We start from the raw sequence: 12,656 nt of genomic DNA on the forward strand, positions 1-12,656 counted from the left end.
TTTAATGGTTTAAAATAATTTCGCAGCAAAAAAGTAAACACGTTTTATGCAAATGACAATTCATGTACTGACGTTTGACATATATTTTGGTGTAGCTATATGAAGAATGTCTAAAAATTGTCTAGCTCATGTTTTGCGTGTCAGACTCTACACCATACAGTTAGGCAGGTATGTAGATTGTTCAATTGCAAGATGCCCTTTACCCAATTCACTATAAGAGGCGGTACTGGCACTGGTACCTGTCGTCGTGGAATTCTAATAACTTTCCCTAGAAAACCTATATGGAATGATCTTTCTCATCATATTTATGAAAATCCTTCAATCTTCTATGTTAGAAACGTGGTCGCAAGCTTCTATCAGGAACCTATTGAGACTACAGTTTCTATTGCTTCCACAGCTTCATAAAAGTTTGTGATCATTGTGGATTTTTGAATCATGATAATCTCGGTCGATCATTTAAAAACGTCAAAATACTGTCACCTAAGGTTTAGGAGGCCGACAATCCACCACACAATTATAAGGGGCCCGTTTATGCTTTAGGTATCACTTAACCGTTGGTGAAATGAAAACAGTCCCTTATTTTGCTTTAGGTTGACACTTAAACGTTAGGGGCTACTGGTGAAAACGGGCATAAGAGAATTTAAATTTTTGCTGGAACTATTTTCACAAGACTTAAAACGATTTAATTTTACTTTTTTTTGTTCTTAGGAACGATTTCCACAGGCAAACCGATAAACCGGTTTTGTGGAGCACTACATATTGTAATTGTATATTTAACGAATAAAAATAAATAAATAAATAAATAATAAAACCTAAATAAGGTAGTCATGGAAGTCATGACGGCGCGTACCGCTATTTTCCTGTCATAAGTTTCCTTGTCACAAAATCCTGGTTTTGGTTCGCCTAGTGCTCATGCCCTAGTGCCATGTTATTATATGTAATTTCATTTGGTTAGTCTCTAACTAACAGTTGTGAACAGAAACCCATGGACTGCATAAATCTATTAAGTCTCGAGGGTGGGTAGGCTGAGAATAAGACGGCCAACTTTCTGTAAACTGAATGCGCGACTTTTTGTGGATAGATTAGTTTCGGTATTACATAAAAACATATAACTTAGGTTCTAAAGTCATTTATTTTTAAAATTATATAATTTATCACTAGTGCCGCTTTAACAAGTTCAGGATTTTTTTTGAGTTTTCATGACAATCTTCGCAACTTCCCATATTAGATTTAAGTACAAGCAGAGCTCGTAGAGTTACCACTTGTACTGAAGATTTTTCTGACGTCCGCAGAGCATTCATCAAAGAAAATACTCTTTCGGTAAGCCAGACCGTTCAGACCCAGATCGCTGCGCTACCTATTCTGCGCGCCTGTGGTGGTTGTGTATGTGAGTAGAGTCGCAGAAATAATTAATAGATTTTAAAGTCTAAAAAAACTCACCTTTTTAAACGTTTAAACTCCATTCAAATTTATCAAAATCGGTCCAGCCGTTTTTAAAGTTGTAAATTTCATTATTATCGGGTTTGAAGATACCCTTAAATATCAGCCTGCTAGCTTATCGGGAAGTGGCTCAAAACAGTTGCAAAAATCCAACCGGAACGTCAAAGAAACAAACATTCAAACAAGAAAGTGAGCGTATAAACACGTGGGAAAATATGCATTCAGACATGCGGGACGCATCCAACGTTGTACGGACCATTTTACTAATTATAATTATTTCGATGCGGGATTACACCAAGCGTTACGGGACGGTCACGCAGATAACGGGATGGTTGGCCGCCTTATCTGCCAATAGGACAATATCAATTTTTCATCACCCTAAATGTTAGGGGTGGTCCAACCTTGGATTTTATTTTTTTCACAGCATGTGATCAACCCCTATTTTTACATGGCAAAACATCATCTGCTGGGACAGCTGGTATGATATTTTCTTATATCATTGCAGCTATGAAGTTTTGAATATGGGACAAAATAAAAGGTCTGGAGCCAGTTATTATCTCCACTAACAACAGTTGTCAAAATCCAGGAATTATAATCTATGTTGTCATTTTCTAGTATTATATAATATTAGAATCGTCAGATACCACTCTTGAGATACTTCAGTGATAAGTATTGCACTTGCTTGTTTTGACAGGATCAACTAGTGAAAACACCAATTATGTTTAAATAAATTTATTAACAATACCAATCATTGAAACCTTAGCTATTAATAATTTGGGTTAAGGAGAGATCAACTTCTACAGAAGTTTCTTTCTCAATTAACATTATTTAAATATATTTTACATCACATGTGCCATCCGAGCATGATTTCCATGCATTAACACTCCGCACTGGAGTCCACTTTTTACAATTTATGTCTATCTAGTGAATAACAGTACTTAGGTAAAGGTACAAAATATATGTTAACAAATAAATGCATATAGTGCTACCTAGTACCCCCAGAGGTTGATCAAATCATAAAGGAAGAAATTAAAAGCAAATATCTATACTTCTACGCACATGGCTGGGGCTCACTTCTTTAGATATATACATTATAATAGTGACTGGCATAGGATGTTAAACAAACAATTTTAATGAAGCTTGGGTACCTATGTGTGGCTATGTGGCTTAACAGAAACAGACTTATAGTAAATACACTTGCTCCATTCAGTGGGTAAAGAGAGGATTGTAATTCCCACTACCAGTCAGTAAAACAGTACCTAGGGAAGAATAAAATAAAATTATATTACACCTTAAAAGATTAAGCAATCTTCCCAGATAAGGCTGTGATACCAGTTCATTGTTGCGGAGGGTTAGGGCCGGGGGGGCGCACCTGACGTCTCAGCTGCTCGACCAGCTCAGGATTGGCAGACTGCATGTGTTGTGCGAGAACTTGCCCCGCCTCCAGCAGCGCGTTCATACCCCCTGGGCCTGCTCCCGGGACGCCGTTGGCCACACCACCACCAGTAGTCATAAGTCCAGAGATTAAGTTTTGCATATTAGGGTCAGAAAGCATCTCTGTGGCCATAGTGAGTAGGGCGGGGTTTTGCAACAGACCGCCCAGGTCTAGCTGGGCGCGTTCGCCGCGCTGTGCCAGCTGCTCGTCGGTCAGTGCCAGGTTCTGGCGGTACGTCTCGTTGTCTGGCTCGAGCTGCAGAGCGCGCGCGTAGGCCGCACGAGCTTCACGATGGCGTTCTAGTGCGGTTAGCGCCAGTCCGAGGCGGCTGTGAGCTTTGGCGTAGTCAGGTTGTAGCCCCAATGCCGCAGTGCAGTCGGCTACGGCCGCTTCGTGCTCGCCTAGCTTGAAATGGACGGCAGCGCGATTACAGAAGTAGACGGGATTGGAATAGTCTAATTCTATGGCGCGGGTATATTTCTCGAGAGCCTCCTTATGGCGATCGCTCTTCATGAACTCGTTGCCTTCATTCTTAAGACGCTCTGCTTCAGCTCGGGCCGACTGGGGATTCGTGTTGAGCGACTGCCGCACTAACTGCAGTAAGTCAACGCTTCTTGCTGCATCTTCAGGTCCTAGTTCGAAAGCGGTCTCAATACACTGCACGCCGACCTCGACGCTCTCGCGTGAATCCACGCTAAGAGAGTCACCCTCTAATTGCTTTTTTAAAAAGTTTACGATGCTCACTGCGACTATTTTTATATCCGACATGGTGCTTAACTTGTATATTTATCGGTGATATCTTAAAAATCGTCAAATCTTACAGTAACTCTTATTATTTTTAGATTTTTCGACGAATGATGACAAAATGACAGATGACAAAATGAAATTGACATTTCCATCAGTAAATTACAACAGGGTTACAAGTTTAAAAAAAAATCATAGTCGGAATTAAATCTCAATGGACGTCGTGGACAAAATTAGCAAAGCGTAAATATTAAGTCTGTGAGAAATTTGTAAAAAAAATTAGTAGGACTATAATACATATTATTTGATGTATGTAAAATATTCATTTTCTTGCTTGTTCATTGGATTCTTCTAATTTATTGGTCAAATATGCCTTGTAAATGCATCAACAGTGTAAACTCGAGTAAAATTTACTTGTTTTTTTTCCATTGTTGGATATTTTTTTATCATTTTACTATTTTATATTTATAAAAATAATATTGTAAAGTTGTACTGTATGTACATTTATTTTTAAAAAGAGTAACTAATGGAGTTTCTTGCCGGTTCTTCTCCATAATGCCACCTCCACACGGAGGCGGATGCGTCTGCAGACGTCGGCGGACGCATCCGCAGATGAATCTCTGCGAGACGTCCACACGTATCTAGGTCGATCAGTCTGTGTTGGTTCTCGTCAGATGCAACACGTATGCACGCAAAATGGATATGGAGACCGTACCTGCTGCAGCTATTTATTTATTTAGGACTTACAGTAAACTCAACTCAATTTGTTAATTACCTACAATTAAATAAAATAAATGATTTATGTTCTTACAAAATGTTTATATTATTGTGGTATTTCTTTTTAAGATTCCACAGGCAGTTTTCAGCTTGATACATTTCCAGGAATTTGAATGTTTCTTAGGTTTTCATGCTAGCCATTTCGACGAGAAAGAAAGCAAACGCAAATTAATAGGTTAATATCACGCGTGCACTCTCATTCGCTTCCCGATGAACACTGATGCGTCGCCAGACGTGTTCACAGACCGCTCTCACGCGCCGAGCGCTCTCGCTAGATCTCTTTGATCTGTGCCACAAAAACCGACAAACGACGGATATGTGCGGGACGCGTCTGCCGACGTCAAATACCTACCACAGACGAGCAAATCACCCCCTCTAAACGTCGATGCCATCTGCGGATGCATCCGCCTACGTGTAGAGGAGGTATAAGAGTGACACTTCGGAACCGCGCAACTAGAGCCATCACCTTAACGTTTTGAAAGTGCCTGGAAAACGGCCGACTTGAAATAAAAACTTTTGATTTTGAAAAACCAAACTATATTGTTTTACGCCTAATTCCAATCTTATAACTTTTCTTCACAACCGGTGTTTCATTTAAAACTTGGTAAATTGTTTTCTAGGCGATTCAAAATCCAATAATTTATGTTCACTAGCCCAATTAATATGGTAATGTCTTTTTTTTGTTAGGCGTAGGAATCCCGCCTCGGAGGAGGAAGCGGGGTGTCAGATTTACCGCTTAAACTTGAACCGGCGTACAGCGTCCCCGCATTTATTAGGTGAGCGGTATTGCATAGTATAGGTACTGCCTGCCTCGCTGAGACTTTACGAAAGTAAATTTCGAGAAAAAAGAAAGTGGGAAAGGTTTTTGCCTACTAGCTAGTGAAACATGTTAAAACAAAGGGCCAATTTTGTCTTTCGTCGTGCTCTTATCGCTGCTGAGTGCTGGTACCTGCCATTTTATACGCCACGGTTTGGTATGCAGCGATACAATGGTAAGAAACCTAACGGAATGTAATTGCTGCTTTGAAAATTGGTTCGGCCTTAGGTGTGGGACGCGACATGCGTCGACACCCTCGTGCCATCCCATGTTCTAAGTTCAGACTTCAGAGGTGTCCCTAAAACAGCGGAAATATAATAACCTGATAGGTAATTATACTTTTGAGTCGCTGGGGGTTGAAACGTTTGGGACATGGGGACCAGGTGCACGAGCTTTTTATAAAGAACTCGCAAAGCGTTTGGTCGACTCTACCCATGATCAGAAGGCTGATCTATATTTTGCTCAAAGAATAAGCATTGTATGGACTTGTTCTTGTAATTCAGCGCAACATCAATTATTTGAACGTTAGGTCTAGTACATCGGATCCGCTGTTTTTAGCAGTTATATGGTGGATTGCTATCCACCACCTGATTGAAGTCAATGCTCTCGGTCATAGCTGATAGATTTTATATGTAAGTATGTTATAAAAAGGGGTCCGCTTTTATCTTCTCACTCTGTTTACTATAGCATCGTATTAATAAATATTTAGAGTAAAACAAAACGAATATTAAAATATTTTATTACTTATGAATTAACAAACTCAAAAGCTGATATATTAGGAATTACTCAATAGTGCTTTATGATTCGGCGCTGCATGTGTGTGGATGCGGTGCGACTTTATATAGGGCTGCGGTGGAGTGCAGGCGGAGCGCTGCGGGCTTGTGTGCTAGTGTTGTCCAGCAGGCTGGCGCAGCTAGATGTCGAGGTAGGCGCGGTGGGGGTGGTGCGGCGGCGTGTTGTCTAGCAGGCAGACCCAGTCGCGCAGGCGCGGCTCGCGCGCGTACTGCTCCCGCGCCAGCGCCCGCGCCGCGCCCGCATCGCTGGCGCCCAGCACGGCGCCGCCGAGCCACGCCAGCGCGTTGCCGTGCCCCGGCGGCTCGTGGAAGCGGAACTCGTCCACGTGCAGGCGCTCGGCGTAGGGCGGCTGGGCGCGCAGGCGGCGCAGCTCGGCGGCCAGGCGCGCGCGCAGGCCGGGCAGCGCCGCGCCGCCGCCCGCCAGCACCACGTTGGCGGCCAGCGCGCGGCGCGCGTCCCGCGGGCAGCGCGCCAGGCTCTGCAGCACGGCGTCGGGCAGCGAGGCCAGCTCGTGGTCGCGCGCGAACAGCGGCTCGGCGGCCAGCTCGCGCGCGCGCCCCGTCACCGTGACGCTGCCGCGCGCGCCGCAGCTGTAGCGCACGCTGCGCGCCGCGCGCGGCGGCGACTCCGAGCCCCACTGCAGCGCGCGTTCCAGCGGACTCACGAAACAGGTCTTCACTACGAGATACACATCATTATCTACTTATTATAAAACGTATGTTGTGCCGCTCCTATGGGAATTTTTATCTTCCATTCCATTTTTCTTTTTCTAAGGAAACTGTAGAATTGCCATTCAAAGCAGAAACTACAAACATCCGTCAAAAGTTCCCAAAACTTAAAATATAAGCATTTGATAAAATCTTCAACCATTTTAAGAGCGAATAAAAGCGATGTGTTGCAGTTCGGGTGAGCAGCTCACCTTTGATATCCTCGATGACGTCGTCGGGCAGGTCGAGCGTGGCGCCGTTGTCCTCGTCCAGCAGGCGCGCCAGCTCGGCGTGTACGGCGTGCGCGCCCAGCGGCTGCGCCACCAGCGCCTGCAGCACCACGCACGAGTGCACCACTACACACAAGCACGACGTACAGTACTCTGCCTTTACGGATATTTTTAGAGGCGAAAACAACAGGGAGGTGGCTTACCTGCGGCCACCTCGGCCTCCTTGGCACCGATGTTGATGACGAGCGCGGCCGGCGTGCCCAGCGTGAGGGCGCACAGCCGCGGGCTGTCCGCCCAGATCACGCCTGACACCTGATGAATGCATAGTGTTACAAGATGCTGGTAAAGTTGACTATGAATGCGGACGCCGTACTCACCTCATAGTGTGTGAACAGCACCTTGGCCAGGGTCTCGCGGAACAATGTGGGGGTAAGTAGCGACTCCACTACCACCACCTTGCGCTCCTTCGGGTTGACCAGCACGTGTCTGTAGCACGACTCAACATACAAATTTCAGCGAATACAGACAACAAATTTAAATCCTACTACTATTATAAAGGCGAAAGTTTGTAAGTATGGATGTATGGATGTTTGTTACTCTTTCACGTAAAAACTACTGAATGGATTTGAATGAAACTTTACCACAATTTAACTTATACATCAGAATAACACATAGGCTACAATTTTTGAGGTTTCTAATGTGAGGTCGTAAAAAAAACACATTTTTTGAGCTTACATTGCAAACGCTGACTGAATCCTACAAGATAGATCAAAACAATGTACTACAGAATTGTACAACTTAAAAATGTCTACAAAAAAGTCCGTGATGGTATCTCTGCAGTGCTTAGTTACCGTATTTCTTACTTATTACTAGACTAGACGGGACGAACCTGAAGTCCACGCGAACGAAGTCGCGGGCAAAAGCGATATATATTATATGGATGACTAGTGGGGAATAGCTTCTTCAAATATTTTTTCGTAACTTGACTTCGGAGGAGCTTCATACTGTACCTGAAGTAGAGCAGATGCAGCATGTGCACGAGGTTGTCGTAGAGCTCGTCGGGCGTGGCGTAGTCGTGCAGGCGGCGCACGCGGCGCTCGGCCGCGCTCCAGAACTCGGAGCGCACGATGCAGCGCGGCGCCGCCTCGCCGGTGAACCCGAACCTGCGCGCCGCACACTACTGCTTATTCTGTCTACTGACTATGTGTCAGTAGACAGTATAAGCAGCGGCCTTTGTTTACTGTGTCTATGCAGGGCAAAGGCCCTCCCATCGATTATTCCAACGTCCTAGTCGCCGCTTATGGCCTCATATGGTTCTTTCCTCTTATGGTTATTTCCTTCGCTATACCTGCAAAGTCTCATATAATTATGATGTATAATTTCACCCCCTTTTAAGGCTAAAGGGGCAGATTTCCAATGCACTATTTTTTGTTAGTCACAAATAGTTGGCATACTAACTTCTACCTTTCCACAGTTTCTACCGTGCTAATTGCAGTATGCTCTATACTTCCACCCTTCATTGAAGGGCTGTGGGGGTTAGCATTTCAAATAATACTTTGGAATTACTTCTGAGTTTGTATGGTCTTTACTAAGTTTTTACTTACATTTTTCTAGGTCAAAAAAATACTATTTATGGGATGACATAATTAATAAACATAAATATTAATAATAGTTGTAATTTAGATATACTTTATATCTTTTTGCCCAAATTTAAAAATCTGTTCACAACTGTCTGGTCAGTCTGGTTCATGCTTCTAGTAATTAATATTGTTCCTCAATACTTAGATATAAGGTAACTTCTATTTTTATCTAAATTGTTTATTTTTGTTTGCAATTCTTTATAAATCTTTTTGAACAGAAATGTTCAGATACCCGGTCTTCAAGTGAATAGTGAAACAACCAAATCACTCAACTGAATGTTTATTATTAACTAAACACAGTACAAGAAAACAACAGGTACAATAAAAAAATATAGTTAGGTGATATTTATAATTTCTCATGTAACCAAACCATAGCGCGATTCAGGATTCACCTGCAAACTAACAACGCCATCTATTGAGGTGCTGTGTGAACTTTTTCTTAATACAACTTGGACACTTTTTAAATTTCGCATTTGGTGCAAATGTTTTAATTTAGTGTGGAAAATGTTCTGGATTGGGTACTGTTTAGTTTGTATGTATTTTATTAACTATTGTATATCTGTTTGATTCCTAAATAACATAAAATAAAATAAAATCAGTCAGTTGTGGTGTGTGATACATTTTATATATAGTGAACTACTAAGTAAGATCAAATAGTATGAACCTGTCATTACACCATGCTACATCTTTTATTTACTGTTCAAATAATGAAAATGTTACAGTGTAAATAAATATATTATGATTACAACTGGTAAAGTGCGACTCACAGTCACAACACTATGTTGGTTATATACAAATAAGGTAACGAAAAACATATTTGCATCAATAATAAGTCATTATCAAATTTATAACAGAAGCAGCCATTAAATGACCTTAACATTTACTTTCATTTCTTCTTATTACAATGACAAGGCAAGCACATTATCTGTGAAAAAGATTAGGTGCTTAGCTGCAACTGCTCTTGCTGTAACAACCCCGAAATATTAATTCATTGAAATGTAAAAAAGTATCACATTATTGGTAGGTTAAAATAAAGAAACCTGGCCTACCCTGTTTTATTTTATCTTAAATATCATCAAGTAGAATAGTTACAAAAAATATATGAATGGTTAGACTTAGGCTTAGGGTTGACGTAAATAAGATTTACAAGTGACTTATAATACCAATCTGAACCGATATGTTTGTTTCTTTAGATGACATATTATTGATCAATAAATTTTGACCCTAGACAAGATTTGGGGGAGGGTGGAATCTTTGAATAGTATATAAGATTTATCTACCATTTTATACCGTACATACTTACCTAGCCAATGTTATACCTCAATGCGTTAATAAAATTGAATCTAATCTGAAACCTAATTATGACTCACTGTTAATAAATAATGTCTAAGTATTTGTTTTTGTGAATTGTTTTGTTTGTCAGTAAACATAAAAAATACTTATCATAGGGCATTTATTAAGAATGCAATGATTTATTTTAATGTGCCTTTTTAAGACATATTTATGTTATTTTTCTTGGTACTTACTTCGTGTAATCGGTGCCGAGATCCAACACGACTGCTTGCTTCTCTTGAATAAGAGCAATTCCTTCGTATAGTGCCATTTTATATTTTTATTTTTAACTTGTTACATATTTTGTAATCATTTCATAGTTTCTGTTTGTGCGAATTGTGGTATGAAGAATAATTATCTATATTCCTCAATAGATTCAATTCAATCAATTCACTTCGCTCTAATTCAACTGTGCTTGTATTGAGTATCGAACTGTCAGTGTAACATCTGCCAAGTGTCAATGTCTTCGTGCCATGGAGTGCCATGGACACAGTTTTTTTTTAATCATTCGAAGACAAAATAATTTATTTATTTTTCTTAAGATTAAATAAATGTAGGTCTTACCTTTATTTTATTGCTTTGACTGTCAAATCGATAAGATTTTTTTTATTATCCTTCCTGCAGAGAAGTTAAGAGATATACTCTTAACTTCTCTGCTGGAACCAATAAAGTAAATTTAAATTGTCCATGGGGTATAGGAGCGACCGTTTTTGCTGATGCCTGTATAAAGGTGCGGCCTTATGCCACCACTCGACGCTAGTTAGCAGCGACAAATCTTTACTACAACTATTTCTAAACGAGCCCGTTTTAAATTTCCCACGACTCAAAAGTCACTGCTTCATGCAGTCGGTCGAAGCTCGTTCACGTCGACCCCGAGCTGCTGATCTCCTAACCTCATTGGTTATCCGTGGCGGTGTTACAAGGGAAAGAAATTGGACATTTACCTTGTTTGATTGCATTATTTAGGCCCGATTTTTCAATCGTCAGATAACTTTTATCTGAGGAATAAATATGGCCGTTTGACATATATTATTTTCTATACAAAAGCTGTCAAAACGTCAAATATATTCGTCGAATAAAAGTTATCGGGCGATTGAAAAATCGGCCCTTACAGGAATTAATTTATAAGCCGTTGCAGCACCACACTTATGTCGACTGGTCTTAAAACTCATTCTCGTTTTTTTCCCAGCGACAAAGCTCAACATTTTAGCTTTGTCGCTACTTATGTATCCATATTTATCGCTGAATACGAGCGTCGAGCGGCTGCATGAGGCCGTGCCTTAATAGGCCCGAGGAGGTGATACGTCATGTGTTGATGGAATATGGACGGACGGTACCATCGGCTGAGAAGTATATTGAAGACAAACGGGGAAATCCATGTGCAAATTAATAGGGGTATCAATGTGCTTTTGTAAATCTAAGAATTATTTAATTATACTTCGCATAAAAGTCTAGGTCGCAATGTTGTTGAAGTAGATGAGCCTATCGTCTATTTAACGAAAGTTTGTCTTCCATGGATTTGGAAAATCCATGTAACATACTATTTACTACACCTTTATTTTAAACATAGTCACAGCGAACATTTTATTAAGAAATAAAAACAATTTTAATTATCAATGACAGTGACATGGGGAAAAATAATAAATCGTTTTTAATATCTTTATTATAATCACTACTGTATGGAATAAATGTTTTTTTTTAGATTTTCTTAATGAGCATTTACTGCGTTTATAGAAATCCAGTCACCTGGCGGTATTTGTATAATATTCTATGCAATGAATTGGGAGTGTTGAAGTTTACTGACACAGTCTTCAAATTGAATTGTTTAATAACTTTCAGCGAGCTCGGCCACAGCGTGTTACGAAATGCGAGAGTGAAGCACGTACTAGAGTCGCGGGCGACGCAACCGATGCTGCTGGTGGTGCGCGCGGGCGGGCCCGGCCCCGGGCCGGGAGCGGGCGCGGGCGTGCCCGGCCGGGACCTGCGCCTGCCGCGCGTCGCCTCCGCGCCCGCGCAGCGCCGCTGCTTCCTCGGGTGCGTCGCCAAGATGCTGGATTCATTTTTTAACAGCTATTCCTAGCACTATGTGATGACTAAAATTAAGGGCAACATACCTTTTTGCATAAGTATGGTTATTTTATTTCTGTTTATATATAAGGGCACTTTGCGACCTGCGAAATAATAGAACCAGGCGGTCTTTATGATAATACTAGCTTCCGCTCGTTATTTCGTCTTTGCAAAATAGTTACTTTGGGCTAACGCTAACTGGGTATAGCCCGTGGCTTCATTTATAGTATAATTATATATAGTGTACTATAATAGGATCAGTTTCTGAGATTAGCACTTTCAAGTAAACACACTCTTCAGCTTTATAACATTAGTATAGATCTGATAGTAATAGAATATTATTCACCTACTTACCAATGCTCTTTTCGAATCAACTGACAGTAGGGTGTTGACATAGCAATGAAGATTCAACATTACTTATCAGATCTGGTTAAGTACGTTCATTATCAAAGTTAATTTTTTAACATTTTAATTATTCTATAAGGCAGTTAATGCAGGAATTTTAATATCAGTCATTATGTTCCTTTAGAGGTAAGCAGGCTTTTCTTGTTAAATGAGGCACACAGTAAAAGTAAAAGCTAACAATAATTTAACTATTAATTTATTTTATACAAATTCCGCTATAATACATATTTACAAACGTAAGAACGAATCGAGATTGTCGCGGTATAA

At 40.9% G+C, this 12,656-nt stretch overlaps 2 protein-coding genes across 2 annotated transcripts; both read right to left on the reverse strand.

Annotated features, from left to right (window-relative positions):
- Positions 1–2,156: 2,156 nt before the first annotated feature.
- LOC113499301 (small glutamine-rich tetratricopeptide repeat-containing protein alpha-like) lies at positions 2,157–3,761 on the reverse strand. The gene has a single exon (XM_026879723.1). The coding sequence runs from the start codon at positions 3,641–3,643 to the stop codon at positions 2,777–2,779; it is 867 nt and encodes a 288-aa protein (XP_026735524.1). The 5' UTR covers positions 3,644–3,761; the 3' UTR covers positions 2,157–2,776.
- A 2,176-nt stretch (positions 3,762–5,937) lies between these two features.
- LOC113499376 (actin-related protein 10) lies at positions 5,938–10,378 on the reverse strand. Its single transcript, XM_026879843.1, has 6 exons — positions 10,112–10,378; positions 7,956–8,108; positions 7,323–7,431; positions 7,149–7,257; positions 6,928–7,071; positions 5,938–6,686 (listed from the first exon to the last, which is right to left on the reverse strand). The coding sequence occupies exons 1-6, from the start codon at positions 10,186–10,188 to the stop codon at positions 6,127–6,129; spliced, it is 1,152 nt and encodes a 383-aa protein (XP_026735644.1). The 5' UTR covers positions 10,189–10,378; the 3' UTR covers positions 5,938–6,126.
- Between the last annotated feature and the right edge of the window lie 2,278 nt (positions 10,379–12,656).

This window comes from Trichoplusia ni, chromosome 12, assembly GCF_003590095.1.
Source record: "Trichoplusia ni isolate ovarian cell line Hi5 chromosome 12, tn1, whole genome shotgun sequence".
In the NCBI taxonomy this organism is placed as follows: domain Eukaryota; kingdom Metazoa; phylum Arthropoda; class Insecta; order Lepidoptera; family Noctuidae; genus Trichoplusia; species Trichoplusia ni.